This window comes from Triturus cristatus, chromosome 5_1 (assembly GCF_964204655.1).
Source record: "Triturus cristatus chromosome 5_1, aTriCri1.1, whole genome shotgun sequence".
NCBI classification, from domain to species: domain Eukaryota; kingdom Metazoa; phylum Chordata; class Amphibia; order Caudata; family Salamandridae; genus Triturus; species Triturus cristatus.
Window position 1 is genome coordinate 563147733 of NC_140587.1, and position 19189 is coordinate 563166921.

General features: G+C 44.9%; 1 protein-coding gene across 1 annotated transcript in view; it reads left to right on the forward strand.

Annotated features, from left to right (window-relative positions):
• TRAM1 (translocation associated membrane protein 1) overlaps positions 1-19189 on the forward strand; it is a 201876-nt gene that overhangs the window by 106671 nt on the left and 76016 nt on the right. The window contains exons 6-8 of the mRNA XM_085605459.1: positions 743-827; positions 17454-17524; positions 17613-17717. Coding sequence (XP_085461585.1) covers positions 743-827; positions 17454-17524; positions 17613-17717 — 261 coding nt within the window. The remainder of the gene's footprint in view (positions 1-742; positions 828-17453; positions 17525-17612; positions 17718-19189) is intronic.

Consider the following 19189-nt stretch of genomic DNA (forward strand, 5'->3'; position numbering starts at 1 on the left):
TGCTTTTGATTATACTAAACAAACAAAAAATAGACTCCCATCTGTAAAAGAATTCTTGAAAGAAGGGCATATAGAGCTACCTAAACTCAACAGCACTGAGGACGCACGAAGGGCAATAAAGCACTATACAAATTTCTTTAACATAGAGGATTCATATTTATTTTCTTTTAATATCGGCAGACATGATATTGTGCAATAAAAGGTATGCAATCAAAGCAGTTATTTCAACAATGGGAAATCTTTGTATGAAAACAGAGGAACCATATAAATATAGTACACAAGTGTGTTTTTTTTTTTTTAACATAATTGGATAATGATGGTTAGATCATGTCTTGACATTTTACGACAAGTATTCTAAAAAATATTGTCCTCTTTGTGACTTCAGTAATTCTCAAACAATTTTGTTAACTGCATACCTTGGAAAAAGCCTCAGTCTGTTTCTGGGTTTAGAAAAACTTATTCGTATATGAATCTTATTTCTGTTTTCAACTCTAACTATGGAAATATCCTAATCAAACCATTTCCTCGAACGTGTTGAAAAATGAGTTCATATGGCTTTTGGTTAGGGCACTATGCTATTTTGAACTTATAATAGTAAAGGGGACAATTGCCGGATCTCAGCACAATGTGGTGATCCACACCAAGATTTATATCGCAGGTGAAACACATTTAATATATTAGTCTGTGTATAATTTGCTGACATGCATATTCTAAAGCATATGTTAAAATGTTTTTTTTCTAGCTTTCAGATGAAGTTTTTCTACATATCGCAGCTTGCATATTGGTTTCATGCTTTTCCAGAACTGTATTTCCAAAAAACCAAGAAGGTAAGTAAGTTTGATTGTGGGCTTTTACGTTTCACTGAACCTATGAAATGATTTTAAAAAAAAAAAAAAAAAAAAAAAAAAGCTTCTGCAGTCTTGCTGGATTGATGGTGCCTTTCATGCATCTTCGCAAACGGTATGTAGTAGTTTAAATTATGGAGTTTTTTCACTAAGTAACGAGTGACACTGGTAAATGTAATTTTATTTATATGACACTTAATCCCCTGACAAGGAGCTGAAACACATTATCTGGAGGTAGCATGCTGCACTCCGAGGGACTGTTTGGTGGATTGACTGGTAGTGCAATTTGGTCTGTATAGTAAGTACTTTGATGGTGTGAATGATTGATAGGATTGGTGATTAATACAATGAACCCATCAGTGGTCAAACAGCACGTAGCAGTTTAGACTATTGAGGTTTCTTTCAGCATCAGATGTGGGGTTTGGGAGCAATCTTTTTTTTTTTTTCTACACAGAATAGCAGTTGAAATTGTCAACTCCTCTTTTGGTGGCAGAGGCAGTTGATTTGTGCTACATACCAGCTACTTCCAGATGGATATTTGGACTGGTATGCTGATTTGCCTTCTGTAATTTCCATGGACATTGGGTTCGCATCCCACTGGAAAGAGCATAAAGACAAAAAACAAAAAGGTCATGGTTTGCAACAAAAACAGTTCAGCACTTTTTTGATTAAATTCATAAAAAAAAACATTATTGATTTTTATACAATTAAACATATAGTTTCACATGTATCTTACACGGTAGCAATGATGCTTTTATGATCCTGTATACTTATAGACAGATGATTTCTCATGAGATCGTGACAGTATATACAGTAATAGCATATGTATTTGTTTACATGCATAAATTACTATCTCCTTTTCCATCTAGCACTTTTTGATTGAATTCATGTGTTTCAATTGTAAGATTGAACACTAAAAAGTTAAAACCAAAGATTCATGTTCCTTCACAATTTTAATATCTATGGTCATTTTGTGAGTGCTATAATAAACTTGACATCGGCTATTGCTTTCCAAGTTTGTCAAGATCCACATCACTCAATCTTCTTTGAAGTTTGGGATGACTGACCAAAGGTGGAGAAATCGTTAGGCATGAACCAAATGTACTTACTATGTTTGTTAGCAAGTTAGAATTGGCTTATATTAGGTTCAAAGCGGTACAAAAGGGGGTGGTGATGGATGGAGCATCAGAACCAATCAAACACTCACACCCAGTCAACAGATCTGGGTTTGATCCATCACCGTTCTTTAGCCCACTCTGCCACCCCAGTTCAGACATGGCCATATGCAAATCAGTCTGACCCTGTGCCTCATGGGAACAGTCCAGCCCGAACTGGGGTGGCAGAGTGGGCTAAAGAACGGTGATGGATCAAACCCAGATCTGTTGACTGGGTGTGAGTGTTTGATTGGTTCTGATGCTCCGTCCATCACCACCCCCTTTTGTACCGCTTTGTTCGCCATAAGTTGGCAGGGTATGCTCAGACGTGAGTCCCTTGCTCACTTTGCCACTGGATTCAAGCAAGCCTGGCTGAAGACGGCTGAAATGCCAGAAACCGGTCCCAGGAAGCTTGTTTCCGGTCCAGGGAAGGCATGGCTTGGCAGTTCGGGCTGGACTGTTCCCATGAGGCACAGGGTCAGACTGATTTGCATATGGCCATATCTGAACTGGGGTGGCAGAGTGGGCTAAAGAACGGTGATGGATCAAACCCAGATCTGTTGACTGGGTGTGATTGCTTGATTGGTTCTGATGCTCCGTCCATCACCACCCCCTTTTGTACCGCTTTATATTAGGTTCAGCCACATAGTTAAAATGCCCCAAATTAGAGCTATGTGAGTGAGTTCTATTGAGAGAGCCATACCCAAACAGCTCAGGTCCACAAATAAATGTACGTATAAAATTTGGCTTGAATTTGGAAAGAAAAAGGTTGCCACTTTAAAAGCCAGCATGCATGTACCAGAATCTAATTGTATAAAATTAAGGATTTTCTTTTAGGTAGTGATGTTAGACACGTTGGGTCATTTGTGTGTTCCTAGCACTGTAACAGTTGAAAAACTTATTTGCAGTTTGAGCAGTCCACAAGTTTTCAGATTTTAATCTCGGATTATGGTTCTAACAAGTTCACTAATAGAAGCTGCCTTGGTAATCCATGTTGGTAATTTGACCTTTACTTCTCAGGTATTGGCATTGGGCAGTTGTTTTTCCTTGCATCTCTCATTTACCATGCCTCGAGAACATTATGCCTTACTGAATGAGGACAGCAAAATAGCTGGCTGTCCCTGCCATCATTTGCTCACTTACCAAACTATTTTCTCCACCACTTGGAAATCGACTGTATTCATTAATCAAAAATGATTCTAGGTCACCTAGGTTGTCTCACAAGCCTCACTTCTTGCTAGACTTCCCTGTTCACATGAACTCCTCCACAGATTTGTTGATTTATTGCACACTATCAACTTTTTCACTTCCTTTAAGCCCCGTGAAACCATTGTCTATGTTAATGGGGCTGTACAAAAGCCCTAATAACATTCACATAGGCTGAGAACCTTGTCACAAAGTTGATGGCCATGCAGAACCATTCAAAATATATTCCCTGCAAATATTTGTTGTGCCTGTAACACACTCCATGTGTTATGTAGAATGTTCTACAAACAGATGCACACTTTTGATAAGATGAGCCCCATGTTTTGTGGTGTTAGCCTAACACTACCCATAGATGTATTGAGAAGCTATGGAAGCATTTGGCTGGCACCCGCACCCCCCCCTTACAACTGCACTGGAAAGAAAATGTGTATGGAGGAATGACAGCTAGAACGTTCCACACTTGCATATGTTTGCCATAATGGTACTAGTAGTCGACCGTGCATTGCAATTTCAAGGCTCTTATTCTGAATAAGTAAAGGAGGCATGCTTTAATGACAAATGGAAGCATCCTACTTCTATCAGCTGTGCTAAGTAATTGATGCTGTTTCTACAGAGAGGCTAAATCTTCGAATGCAAGGTAGGGAAATAGTATAACATGGAGGCCTCTCAAGGTGTTCATCACTCCTGTGATGGTTAGCTATATTTTATGATTGGGCCATATTGGAACTCAGACAAGTACCAATCTGAGTAAGGACTAAGTCACCGTGTCACCCACTGCAATGGGTTTCGGAGGGTCTATATGGTGAAATGATTGTTTACTCTTTTCAAACTTGATGCAAAAGAAAATTTGCCTCTTTTTGAAGGAAAGCATTTCCTGTGTGAATCCTTGAACAGAGTGGATGTACTTTGTATGAATTCTCGAAGAGCATTTGCAAAAAGATAAACAGTTGCTACTGGTCAGCCATGTTTTGAGAAGAAGGTATGAGAGGCACTTGGAGACCGAATGAAAACCAAACCTCAGGCCAAACAGCAACACAAGCACAGTGGTGTTAAAGTGTACGTGAAAGCTGAGGCAGGGCCTTCCTTTACCCCTCCATCTCCGTTGATACATTTGTATCTTGTGCTCTGTGCTTGCATTAGTCTGTGCAGTTAGACTCCTGTGGCACATCCTTTGCGTTTACACACACATCTATGTAATATGCGTATCCTTTGTTTATTGAAATTCCAACCCATACTACTGGTTTTTTTCCACTCCTGTAGCGTAACCCTGTCCAGCAATACCAAATTACCAGACCACCCAATGTCTTTAGTCTTGTTACCCAGTTATCGAGTAATAGTAACATTGCTAATATTACACCGACAGACCAGTGCATTTAAACTCATCTTGTGGGAACTGTAGTGTTCTGTGACCTTTCTATAAACTATAGGCAACAGTTTAGCTAAACTGTGCCGTGTGGTCTAGCCCTGTGTCTCGATTACACAAATGCCCATGTATGCACACATACTAAAACACCCGAAAGTTCAAATTCTAGCTCAAAACAGACATCCACAGATTGCTTTGATGCTTGACATTTTGTATTACAAAGCTGAGCTTCTGAAACAAAGTATTTATTCATTTTGCAAACTGCACCTTTAGGTGGGATTTATTGACCCCACTTCCTACAACATGCCAGATAGACTCCTGTATTGATTAAATACTGTTGCATGCTATAAAAGGAAGATCAAAAGGTGGAAGTTAATATCTCTCACTGCTAAAGCGAAGGCCATATGTTACACTGTTTCTTGGTGCTGTGGGTTAGTCCAAGATTACTGAACATTACCCTGTGTGAGTGATACTGGGTTTCCATGATCCCATCCAGTTGCACTCTAAATTGAATAGCCAAGGCACTTCCTTTAGGCATTTGATTGTTTCAAAAGTACAAGGGCTAGCCGCTAAGACTTGGAGAGGTGAAGGTGCTTAGAATACCTATGACGAAGTGTCCAAGAACTTCAGTGTGCAGTCAATCTTTCTTTCATAAAATGAAAAGGACAAAACCTATAATTAAGAGTACGCTTAAAATAAGATTCACAATGAAAACAAGAAGTTTTTGTATTTGCCTCCTAGTCACATAAACACTAAAATTATGGATAAATGAATTTTATGGCTAAGATGCTTTAGAGTAGGTCCCCTTGGAATTACTCAAAAGCCCATTTTAGCTTAGAGGCCCAAGGGCTTTTGAATGACTGGATACACGCAGAAATTCTAGTACCCAGGTTTTACTTTGATGTAGCAGTCTATGGTACCTAAAGATGTTGTTGAATAAAAGTTGGCACCCTAAAAATATTCTTAGAGTATTCGAAAATGCTGTCTTACAACACAACACCCAACAAGGCTCTTACCCACAAAAATTGTTAGAGGCTCACTCTATACAATTAACTAGCTGGCTGGCCACCAGTGACGAGAAGGGCTGCAGAGCCCACATCACTGGGCTATCTTTTACATAATATTGAGACGGAGAAACAGTGTGAGCTTTATTTATTTTTCCCGCCAAAAAATGGAACAAAAGTTCCTACTATCTTTTGAAATTATACATTGGTGGGACTTCCACGGGGCTGGTGGCCCATTAAACTTCTATTTTGTCAACAATAACAAATGGCTGCTGGTCATATTTGAAGTGTTGTTAATTGCCTATTTAACTGGCGATTGATAACACAGGAATCAAAGGTCGGAAATAATGGCTCAAGTAACTCCAAACTCAGCACAGTCTCTTGCCTGGGAGATTATACCTCCCAATGGGAGTGTAAATGCCTACATTCTTTGAGTCGCTCTGAGCACACAGGTTGGGGCACCCTATAGGCATGGGGCAAGTTGAATATGAAGCAGACTCTCCCTTCTTGCCTCTTAAAGGGAATGGAGCAGCTCTTCAACTTGGTTGCAGTAGATTAAATCCTTTGTTGAAGGGACTAGGGTTGACTTTGTGGCTTAAGGTCAATCTTGGTTCCAATAGATGTATTCCGCGGGCCCTTGCTGTCAGCTGGACCATGTGATCTCTTCCTTGGGATCCAGTAAATTCCCCTTTGCATGTACAGTTCATCTCTTCTTACAGACAGGACGGTCTCCCTGTATTTCAAGTTAAGTTTATGCGTAGTCTGAAGGAGAGTAAAAACCACTGAGGGGTTCTGCTCCTCGGCCAACATTCTTCCTTCCTTAAACTGGTGTGTTCGACTCCTCCGTGTCCAGTCATTTATAATGAACAAAGTATTTACTAAGTGGGCAGTACGTATCACTCTGTGGTGACAGTCACACTGTCAGAGCCGACTAAAGAGTTTGCTGTTTTTAAATGTCCAAATGCTTCTCCTATCCAGGGGTGTTATTTATTTTCTGTTGCAAGCCACTTTTGCTCGCTTCTATTCTGAGCCCAGTTTGGCGGGCTCCAGTATAATACAGATTTGCCTTTGCCCGGAAGATGTTATCAGAGGAGTAAACCACAGTACAGGAAATGAGATGGGGGTGGCTTTCACACTGGCAAGAAAATGTAGCTCTGAACCACTAGGTGCTCCAGTTTTGAGGAGGGGGAGACAACAGAAGATGTACATAGTTTGGTATCAGTGAGTTGTAAATCACCAGCCCTGCACAAATGGCTCCTCCTCTTTTTACAAAAAAACTATTTCTCCACTCATCTGTCCATTTAACACATGTACAAACCAACTTCCCACCCCTCTCACATTGCAGGTATCTAACACACATGGGCATTTGTCTTGCCACAAGGGCACAGGTGAAATGGCCTTTCCCTCCGACTAGAATCACGAGTCAACTGTCATGATTTTTCACATAGATGGTCACATTGTTAGCCCCCCCCCCCCCCCCCCCTCAGAATTCAGAGCCCAGCTCGGATTGTGACAAAAATGTAAACCAAATGTAGCATTTTCATTATGCTGACACTTCTAACTAACTACAGCTGTTTATAATCCTAGACAGGCAGGGCAACACAGCTTCACAAAGGCATGGAGACCTCTTTCATTCTAAAACCATCAGTCTGATACCTTGCATATATTAGCTAGTGCTTCTTTCATATCCTAGCATTTAGCAATAATACACTCTGGCACACAATAAACTCCTAACACATGTACTTCAAAACAAACTCATCAAATTTGAGGGAACTGTCAAGTGAAGAGTGGTGAGAGATGGTAGATGTTAAGCATAGTAGTGAAGATCACTACAATAAACATAAATAGAAATTATACAGAGTTTGCCAGCTGTGTCATTTTGTATTCATTAAATAGTTAATTATAGCATTGGCTAATACAGTTGGTCTGGCTTGTGTTTTGAGTCCTCATTAAAAAGCCTCCAGCAGTGAAATCTCTCTGTATATTGTGCATCTGTGAGAGAAAGAAAGAATTCAGTGTATGATGATTGAGTGCACTTATGAGATATAAAGTAGTGCCTCAAGGCAGCCACTTTTGAGAGGCAGAATGGTACACCAGTCAGTCAGTAGCAGGAGGGGAGAGATAAATACTCCTCTGAGCAAATCCGTAACACAGTTTTTGCAGCGTGAATCTTTCTGCATTCACTATGCTGTGCATTATTCCGCGATCTTGTGGTTGGGTCTGGATTCGTAGTCTTTTCTTTGTTTTTTTTTTTTTTTTTTTTTGTAGCCCAGGTGGGCGTCGACGTCCACCATTTGGTGCACCTCCCGTGACGTCGTCGTGCTTCCTGCGGAAGTCCCACCTTTGGGGCGCCATCTTCAGATTCTTTTTTCCGCCGTTGGGTCTGGATCGTCATCGGGAAGCTCCAGAATTACACTCGAAGGAAGTAGGAAGAAAAGCGAGTTTCGTCGATAGAAACACTAGAAGATATCAGGAAAGGAAGAGATTTCATCAGGAGCACGAAGAAAGGAGGACCAGCGCCCTTTTTCTTCGACGGCCTTGGAGAATGCACGCTCAGAGACCCTGAGCGCAATGGACAAGACGCCATTCAAGTTCTGCCCAAACTGCCACCACAAGTTTGCGCAGAAAGACCAGCATCCGGTCTGCAACCTCTGCCTACCGGTCGATCACCAGAGTATCGACTGCAACGCCTGCTCAGCCTTCGCGCCGAAGACACTCAGGGTGAGAGAGCGGCAGAGAAGGGCCAACGCCAGCATGGATGGCAAGGGGAAGCCCCCGACGCTCTACGATCTGGGCCTCTCCACGGACGACGAGGACAACGTCGCCGAGACAGCCGAAAACTTCACGGTCGTAGAGACCGAGAAGAAAAAAGAAGACTAGGTAAGAGAATCGTCGAGCGCAAAACAGAAAGTACCTCGACAACACGAGGGTGACTCGAGAAAATCTGAGTCAAAGTCCACGAAGGGAGCCCCGGCGCCGAAAACTTCGACGTCCAAAGGGGGAACCACGGACAAGAGGCCGAGCGGATCCTTAGAAAAGGACTCCCTGGTGCCGAAAGACGCCGAAAGGCAAGGGTCGTCGAAAGCATCCCATGAAACGGGCCGATCGACGCAGAAAGAACGTTCGACGTCGACGCAAGTTTCATCGAAAAGACCCGCGGTCGACGCCGAAAGCATCTCCGAGATGGAGAAAAAGAAGAGGCGGCTCGAGGCCGAAATGGAGAACATCCTTCAAAGGAAGAAGGAGTTCGACGCCAGGATGAAGGAATTCAAGATTCCAACGGTTTCATCGGCGGACGTCGATGAGGTCGAGGACGAGTTCGACGCCGAAGGGCTGACAAGGGATCTCGAAGAAGAAGAGCCCTTTTATGAGGGAGAAGCCGAGGAAGAAGACCAACGGTCGTTCTACGAATCGGCGGCATCTACCAGCAACGACGTCGAATGGCACGATCTCGACACCGAAAACCCGGAGGAGCCCGTGGACACGTACCCTTCGAGGCCTTCGCCACCCGACGACATCGGGGTCTACAATATGGCGGTCAGGAGCGCAGCAATGGCCTTCGGCGTCAAACTCGACGAGGAGAAACCGAAAGCCGATTTTCTCGTCGAGACACTGCTCCCCATCCAGACAAGGAGCCAGTTCCTCCCCATGCTACAAAGCGTGATGAATCAGGGGAGAGAAGCCTTCAAGGAACCTGCGACCTGCCGGTCGATCACGCCCAGGACAGAGAAGAAATATAAACACTCCTCCCTGGACCCCCCTTACATCAAGGGTAGCGTGACCGCGGACTCCATCATAGCCTCCATGGCCAGGAGAAGGGCCAACGTACCAGCAACTTCGGGCCCACCTCCGGATAAGGAGAGCAGGAGGATTGACCTCACAGGAAGAAAGGTCGAGAGGAACGCCGCAATGCACTGGCGCATGGCGAATTCAAATGCACTCCTCAATAGACACCAATACCAGCACTGGGATGAGATGGGGGAGCTAGTAAAGCACCTCCCCGAAGAATACCGCCAGAGAGCCTCTCACCTGATAGACGAAGGCAAGAACATCGCCAACTCCTGTATAAAAACGGCGTTGGATGGGGCAGAGACTTCAGCGAGACTCATGGCCATAGGGGTCACAGAGAGGAGGCATGCATGGCTAAGAATCTCGGGATTCAAACCGGAAGTGCAGAACAACATCCTTGGCACCCCCTTCAACGGAGAGACACTGTTCGGAGCAACAGTGGACGACCAGCTCACCCAGCTGAAAAAAGAAAACGAGACGGCGAGGTCCATGGGGGCCCTACAGCTGAGGGGAATGAGGCGAGGAAATCCCTCGGAGACCCTACGGTAGGGGAGGAAGCCAGCAGGGGACGTCACACCAGGCGTTCCAACAAAGTCAGCAGGGTGAAAGCCACGGACAAGGTCAGCAGAAGCAAAACTGGCAATATCAACCTCGGGGCCAGTCCTTTCGCGGGAGAGGGAACGGACGTGGCCAAAGGAGGAGAGGGGGCGAACAGCCCTCGACGAAGTGACTCAGCACGCAAGAGGACGCCTACCCTCGTCAGGACCCCAAGGGTGAGGCGCAAAAAAGTGTCATCAGGGGGAAGAGAAGATTCAAGAGCCTACGAGCATACGACACCAGTAGGCGGAAGACTGAGGTTCTACCTTCAGGAGTGGCGGCGTATAACCACAGACAAGTGGATACGGAACGTTGTGCAGTACGGATACTGCGTAGATTTGGAGAAAAAACCTTCAAACAGGAAACCAAAGGGAAGACTGAGATCGGCCCAAGAACTGGCAATACTCAGAGAAGAAACGCGGAAACTCCTGCAAAAGGGAGCCATAGAGACAGTGCCGTTCAGAGAACGCAACAAAGGGGTCTACTCAAACTACTTCGTGGTTCCGAAGGTAGACGGAGACCTCAGACCCATACTAGACCTCCGTTACCTAAACAAGTTCATCAGAACGCAAAGGTTCAAGATGACTTCACTGCAGGAGGTTCTGCCACAGATAAGAGAAGGGGACTTCATGGTCACCGTGGACCTCAAGGATGCCTACCTTCACATCCCAATAAACAGAAGGCACAAGGGCCTTCTAAGATTCAACATCGAACAAGAACACTACCAGTTCACGACCCTGGCCTTCGGATTAAAATCAGCACCAAGGGTCTTTACAAAATGCCTGTCGGCGGTAGCGGCGCACCTACGAAGGCAGGGAATACATGTCTACCCCTACTTGGACGACTGGCTGGTCAAGGCAAACTCACGCAGAAAGTGCGAGAGGCACGCAAAACGCGTGACAGACACCCTCACGAATCTGGGATTCTCGATCCACTGGGGAAAATCATCGATGGAACCGGAGCGGGTGAAGATTTTCCTGGGGGCAAAGATCAACTCCCGCAACAGTACAGTAGTGCCCAGCGACAGGAGGACAGAGGCTCTACTGATGGAGGCGAAGCTCCACCAGAAGGGGCGAGCTCTGACAGTGAGGTCTGTGAGCAAGATGATGGGGATGATGGCGTCCTGTATCCAGCTGGTGCCGAATGTACGCCTGCACATGAGACCATTCCAGGAATGGCTACAACAACAATGGTCACAAGCAAACGGAAGTTGGGAGGATCTAGTGGTTGTTACGCACGCAGTGCAGGAGGAGATAACTTGGTGGAACAGAGACAACATAACAACAGGGAGAAGCCTGACACCACCAATCCCAACAGTGACCATTACCACGGACGCATCGCAGAAGGGATGGGGAGCGCACATGGACAACCTCAGAGTGAGGGGTCTGTGGGCCCCAGCAGATGCGGTCCGCCATATCAACTACCTCGAGTTGAAAACAATCCTGCTAGCCCTGAAGGCATTCCAGAGGCACCTGTTCAACAAGAGGGTGTTGGTCCAAACAGACAACACCACGGCGATGTTCTACATCAACAAACAAGGGGGGACACAGTCGTTCCCGCTCTCATCCCTAGCTCAGGAGATTTGGAGATGGGCCATACCTCTCAGGATAGATCTACTGGCAATTCACCTACCGGGGAAGGACAATGTGGAGGCAGACTGGCTAAGCAGGCAGACCTCAGCATCACACGAGTGGGAGCTCAATGGCCAGGAAACGGAGAAACTCTTCCGGAGATGGGGGACTCCCACAATAGACCTATTTGCAACACGCCACAATGCAAAATGCCAGAGCTTCGCGTCCAGGCAACCAGATCAGCAATCCAAGGGAAATGCCCTATGGATAAGCTGGTCGAGGACATTTGCCTACGCCTTTCCACCGATACCCCTGTTGCACAGAGTGCTCAAAGTGCAGAACCAGCAACATGACCCTGATCCTGGTGGCTCCGCAGTGGGCGAGGCAGACATGGTTCTCACAAATTCAAGAAATGGCACAAGGCGACCCATACAGGTTCGAGAGGAGGAAGGACCTGCTCTCAATGCAAAACGGAGAGGTCCTGCACCCAGAGCCAGAGACCCTCAACCTAGCGGCATGGCTCCTGAAGACCTAGAGTTCGCACACCTAAGATTGCCGCCGAGCACGATGCGAGTGCTACGGGAGGCTAGGAAACCAACTACACGAAAATGCTACAGCGCAAAATGGAAGAGGTTCACTGTGTGGTGCCGGAAAAAGGGCCTGCAAAACAGAATGACAAGAGACTCAACAGTACTGAGGTACCTCACACACCTTCTAAAGAATAACCTCTGCTCGAGCTCACTAAGGGTACACCTAGCGGCCATCGTGGCCTACACCAGAGGTGAAAAAGGTGGAAGTTTCTTCAGCTCGCAGGTGGTGAGGAGATTCATGGAAGGAGCCAAAAGGATGGCCCCCCCGAAAAGGTTGCCGCCGCCGGCATGGAATCTGAATGTGGTCCTGACGGAGCTCATGAAGGCACCATTTGAACCCATTCACAAGGCCACACTGCAGATGTTGACTATGAAAACAGCCTTTCTGGTGGCCATAACCTCACTACGCAGGGTGAGCGAGCTTCAAGCACTAACGCTGCAGGAACCCTACATTCAGATTCACAAAGATAGAATAGTCCTGAGAACGGACCCACACTTCATGCCCAAGGTAGTGTCGGCGTTCCACATGAATCCGAGTATCCAGATACCAAGTTTCTTCCAAAACCCGACTACAAACGCAGAAAGGGCACTGCACACCCTCGATGCCAGAAGAGCGGTGATGCACTACATTGAGAGAACCAAGGAACTCAGGAAGTCGAAACAGCTGTTTGTGTCCTTTGCTACTAGCTTCATGGGTAGGCCAGTGACTAAGAGCACCATCGCAAGGTGGATTGCCCTCACTATTCAATTCTGCCACACACAGGCTGGACAGGAGCTAGCGGAGGGGCCGCAGGCTCACTCCACAAGGAAGAAAGGGGCCACCGTGGCCTTCCTGGCGAACACGCCCATCCAGGACATATGCCTCGCGGCAACTTGGGCATCTGTGCACACGTTCACGAAACACTACTGCGTGGACATTCAGATGAACAAGGAAGCACAAGTTGGACAGAAGGTGCTTCAGCACATTTTCAACGACCAACGCTCATCTACCACCCAGCCGCCACAGAACTAGGAAAACCGCTACAAAGTCTATGCACAGCATAGTGAATCCAGAAAGATTCACGCTGCAAAACGAATAGTTTCTTACCGGTCGGTGTAGTTTTGCAGCTTGAAGATCTTTCTGGATTCACTAGCGAACCCACCCACCTCCGCCAGGAAGATGAGGCTGGAGGAAGAGGGGGTAAAATGGAAAAGATCAAAGAAATGGAAACTTACAGATAAAGGGACAAGAAGGTTTAATCAATCGCCTAGGGTTAAAAAAAAAAAAAAGGAAAGGAAAAAAGAACCCGAAGATGGCGCCCCAAAGGTGGGACTTCCGCAGGAAGCACGACGACGTCACGGGAGGTGCACCAAATGGTGGACGTCGACGCCCACCTGGGCTACAAAAAACAAAGAAAAGACTACGAATCCGGACCCAACCACAAGATCGCGGAATAATGCACAGCATAGTGAATCCAGAAAGATCTTCAAGCTGCAAAACTACACCGACAGGTAAGAAACTATTCGGTATCCCTTTTCAGGCACTGTTAACAGGCCTGTCCGACAGATGTACTGTTGAGCCAGACTTAAAGATGGGAAAGTCCAACCACCCCTTAATATTCCAAAGATAAAGGTAAACTAGCTTTGATGTGAGTTCCATCTCGTCCACTGGCCTCCCGGGAAAACAAGGACTTCAGTGATGAATTCTCAGATATCCTCACTAACTCATTCATCCGACATGCCCACGCCACCCTCTTGGATGACTTCAACGTTACAGACACCACAAGCTTAAGACACCATATGCAACCACATTGATACGCTCAACGTGGTGCAGCATGTCCCATTACCAACACACTCCAAAGGCTACATCCTCGACCTTGTCTTCAAAACTTTAACAACAATCAAGTGCAACCCACCCATACTCCTGGACTGGACGGACTTACACTTTGCAGTCTGTCTACATGCTTAGTGTTCTACCAACAAGCTAAAGTAAACACAAAAGAGCAGATCAAACCTTCAGATCCTTTAAATACTTCTCTATAGGAAACCTAATGCTTCAACCCACCCCCCCCCCACTTCACTTCCACTGCCAACACCTGTCTAAACAAATTCAGCAATTTCTTAGAACGCTATGTGAACTGCCACGCCCCAAATGCAACTTGCAAGTGCAAGCCAAATTTTTCAGCACCCTAGTATTCTAAAGAACTTCTTGACAATAAATGATCTGCAGACAAAAAATAAAATGGAAGAAAAACAGAACTTCTCGGGATACTGAAGTGTTTGAGCTTATCAGGCAGATATCTTATTACGCAAACACAATAAGATGGACTGAGCATTGAAACTTTTTAGACACTCACCCCAGTCAGTATTGGATCTGGGTTGAATCCATCATTGTTCTTTTGCTCACTTCGTCACCCCAGTTCAGACCCAGTCATATGCAAATAGGCTGTGACGCTGATCCACATGGGAATAGTCCAGCCCGAACTGCCAAGCCAGGTCTATCCTAGTGGGGGGTAAAAAAATAAACACTTACCTTGACTGCGGCATCCCCTGTCTGATGTCCTCCTCTCCCTCGGTTTCACGATAATCTGCGCATTCTTCGTGAGAAATGCTCTTGCGAGGGCACGCGCATATACATTTCATCGCAAAACCGAGGGAGAGGAGGACTGCCGACCAGGGACGCCGCAGTCAAGGTAAGTGATTATTTTTTTACCTTTAACGTATATTTAAAGTAATTCTTCCTGGGGCGTGGAGGCGGGCAGCGGAGCTGAGTTTCCATGGAGTTTGTCCCCAACTCCGTGGACCTCCGCGTAGTACCAACTCCGCCCAGGCTTACGCAAGACTGGCTCAAGATCCTCCCACTCCTTAAACAAAAAACCAACAAACACTAGAGTCTGATAACCTATTCCTATCACTAACCTACTTCACATTGCAGGATTATTGAGAAAGCAGTCTATATTGAACTCCAAGACCACATAAAGGCTAACCATCTGCTGCATAACTACCAGTCTTGCTTCAGATGACGCTGCAGCACGGAGATGGCTACCTTCTACATCCTGGATAATCCCTTCTTGACCACATGAAGATGACCCCCTGCCTCCTGATATTACTGGACCTCTCGGCTGCCTTCTTCATGGCTGACCATCCCACCCTCCTGCACACCCTGGTATCCCGAATGGGATTCACCACCAATGTCCTTCACAAAGATCCTGATCCCCTGTTAAGCCCCCCCTACCTCCTTTCATCGCCAACCTCTATGTGGAACCGCTTCATGCTCTACTTAAAGATAACAGCATGGCAATTCACCAATATATCGATGATACACAACTCTACTTGAAAGTCGACTCTGCTTCAGACATCCAGTGCCTACGACACTGCTTGACCATCATCCAGAGCTGGTTGTCCAGCACCAACCTAAAGCTCAGCCCAACAAAGACAATTTGTGTAATTTGCTGAGAACAATAAACCAGACGCAGTGCAAATCTGGCTCAGTGACTTGGACCATGACTGCTTTGAACACCAGCTTTTACAGAATGGCTAGTCAATTAACCTCCCCCCTCCAGGAACACCCTGCCAAAAAAGAAAGACCACCTGTACCACCGCTCTCATCTAAAGAGTCAAACTATTTCTTCCAAAAAGTGACTTAAGAACTGATGTTCAAGCACTTGTACTCCTGCATCTGGATGGTGGTAATGCCCTTCTGGATGGCCTCCCAGACTCCACACTAGCACCCTTTAGGAGCATCATACATGCTGCAGTCCATCTCGATCGTGGCCTGAGGAAATGTAATCCATCACCCCCATCCTGATGGACCTTCATTGGCTCCCCTTGCCGGCTCCCGTCATCTTCAAAATCAGCTGCATTATTTACATTACATTTATCTTGCATGTAACTTCAGCATGTGATTAATCTCTGCACACAGTCAGGACACCATCAGACTGCAGACTAAGAAGTGTAAAGAAGTAAAAAAACAAGATATCCGGCCTTTTTCACCTATGAAACCCAAGATCCGGATCAACAGCCCTGTATCCAACAGGACCAACCCCAGTGCTGTTCCAATTTCAGAAAGATTTGAAGACTCATCACTTTAAATAACACTATCATAATGTATTAACCATACACATCCCATCTCCTCTTACTTGTTGCCTTTATGCTTCTCTTTGACCAGGTGAAGATCTATGCTGCTTTTTGGCTAGGTTTGCGCTATAGAAATACCATATACTTGTATACAGGAGTTAACTTTTCAAAAGTTCTTTTATATAGGAGATATAATACTTAGGAAACAGAGGCATCAAACCTCTTGCTTGAATTTTAACCTCTGTGTGCACTTATGTTATTCTGAGCTAACGCTCGAAAATGACTTAAGCAAAGATAAGACTATGGCCTGTGTAATAATTGAGTGAATGGTATTAAACGTATGTAGAAGTCTTAAATTAAGGCCTGGACAGTAATATTATTTTGATACTGCAATTGCCTCTTTTGGAGATGAAATGAGAAATATATGAATCTAGAAATTACGAAGATTTGGTTAAATGTTTTTATTTAGTACGTTTTAACTTTAATTTATTGCATTTGTAATGTAGGTGTAGGAATGTAATGGATTCTAGCTCCAATTTTCCAAAACCTTATCAAGGGAAACAGATGGTGTGACTCTGTTGGAATAATCATCTCTCCAGCGAGCAGTGCCTTTAATATCTCACAGGGAGTTTGTTTTCCCTATAGCAGCATGAGCCTACACCCAGACGGGTGTGTAATAGGTGGATTTCGTTCCTGAATGTTGTCACTTGGTTAATGGCTCTTTGAAGGGAGAGGTACTTGCGTTCATATTTGACCTCCTGGTGTCAGAAACGGGCTCCTGGCATGAGAGAGCACGAATAAGCATAATGGGGATATCTGTAGTTACCTGCGTCTGACAGGGTTTGACTCCTTCCTGGCCTCAAAAGATAGTGTTGACTTCGTCTGAGGTCCTCCGACTCATAGCCTGTTTTGAAGACTCGATTGTGGGCAAAGAGCTGTATTATGCCCATGGTCTGAAGGAACCTCAGTCGTGTTACAGTTGGTCCCAGTGATAATCCTGGGTTACTATCTTGGAACCCTAAACCAAATCATTTATTCCAGACTGTCCCTGGCATTAGGGACCTTGGGTTTCCCTATTAAGGCTACCTTTGTTAGAAGTAGTGTTGCCACCCTGTCCTTCAGTCTTCTCAATGGTATTTCTTACAAAATGTTACTCCCCTTTGTAGAAGTTTTTAATAACAGTATAAAGAGTTAATTTCTGATGTCATAAATATTTTTATATTGGCTCCTTCCGCTCTTAAAGACCTGTCTTTTCTTAATCCATGTTCATTCCAATAGGAAGATATTCCTCGGCAGCTCGTCTACATTGGCCTTTACCTTTTTCACATTGCAGGGGCGTATCTGCTGAAGTAAGTAGATAATAACTAAAAGATCTACAGCTGATTTCCGCTAAGTTTTGCAAAAATAAATGACTTTATTGCTTTCTTATTTTCCCAGTTTGAATCGTCTTGGTCTAGTCCTGCTGGTGCTTCATTATTTCGTGGAGTTCCTTTTCCACACCTCCCGTCTCTTTTACTTCAGCAACGAAAAATATCAGAAAGGGTAAGCTGTTTTTTTTTTTTTTTCCATTCCATTCTACAGCCTGAATTTATAACATCATGGTAATGTTGATTGAGCGAACCGTCCTTTCCATTGTCACACAATTCACATTTAAACCAGTAAATACAAAATAGGTCAAATTACCTTTTAAAAAAATATATATATATCGTCTCAGAGCGACACCTACCTTTTTATATATTTAGGCTCTCCAGAGTTATATTGAAGGACGGAGTCCGCAGCAGCATCTCGCAAAACAGAGTACTTTTTTTTTTTTTTTAGATGTTTACCCAATTAAGTTTTAGCACAGACTTTAAAATGCCCCAGCAGAGAAGTTATGTTTGCAAGCATATCGAAGCCCCTCTATTGGTTACTTTCATGCATTTAAATTAACCAGCTGAAAAATCAGGAAGGCAGTTCTAAAGGTAGCCTTGAAATAACAGCCTCTGTAGGTTAGTCACAGCCAGCACATAGTTCATGTTCTCTTGTTCATGTGCCTGCTGTTGTATACGTACTCTTCATTTTACACCAAACTACAGAATATTACATATTTTTACTTTTTCTGTGAATCAACCACCCAGCAGAGAAGTTTGCTGTATGGTGAGATTTTACTGCGTTTCAAGAGCTGTATTATTTTACAGTTTTATGCTGTTGTGTTACATGAACTTTGAAGAGGAATGTGTAAGACGCACATTTGTCATTTTGTAGGTTAATCCTAGTGCATAATGTAATAAAACAGGTTTTCAGTTGGTTTACTCCTGTAGTCACAATTTGTGAAATGCAGATATAATGTATGTCTTAAAGTCCCTCTTCTCTCATTAGTGGCCTGCTCAAGGTATTAAGAAGGGAGAGCAGGGGTGATGCTGCCTCACTTTAGCTATGCCTTGGTGGGACACGTACCCTGTCTTTATACCCACCCTGCTCTCTCTTCACATTAGAGGTTCTGTCCAGGGCTCCTGCAGCCCTAAACCTGAAATCCCATCAGCCGGCTCAGTTTACCCTGAATGAGCATTACAGCACCCTGGCACAGCCTAGAGCCTAAGAACTTGAGCCCTGCCCCAGCCTGCTAGTCTCTCAGCTGGTCCCAGCTTCCTCTCACCATAGTCACTGGAACCAGAAAAGATGTCTACGCATGGTCATTGGTAACAGTGTGCAGCCAGCCCAGCAAGTCACCCCTTTTCCTCTAATCACCTATCTTCTAGTAGTGTGACTGGTCTCTCATAGTAGCGTCTTCTCTTTAGACTAGCTTCAATCTTGAGCATGGCCAAGAAATCTAGTTTTGAAGACCGTTAATGTTCAGTCGCAGCGGACACCCCATACCTGCTTCTGCGCAGGTGTTTGAGATTGCACACCTGTGCACGCCAAGAATGCAGGTACAATATTTGTTAAACCTGTGACCAAAAGGATTTTGAAATGTGTGAGCAATTGCCATCTTTGCTCTTCACTTTGCTAAAGTTAATAATACAAGGTCTTGGCTC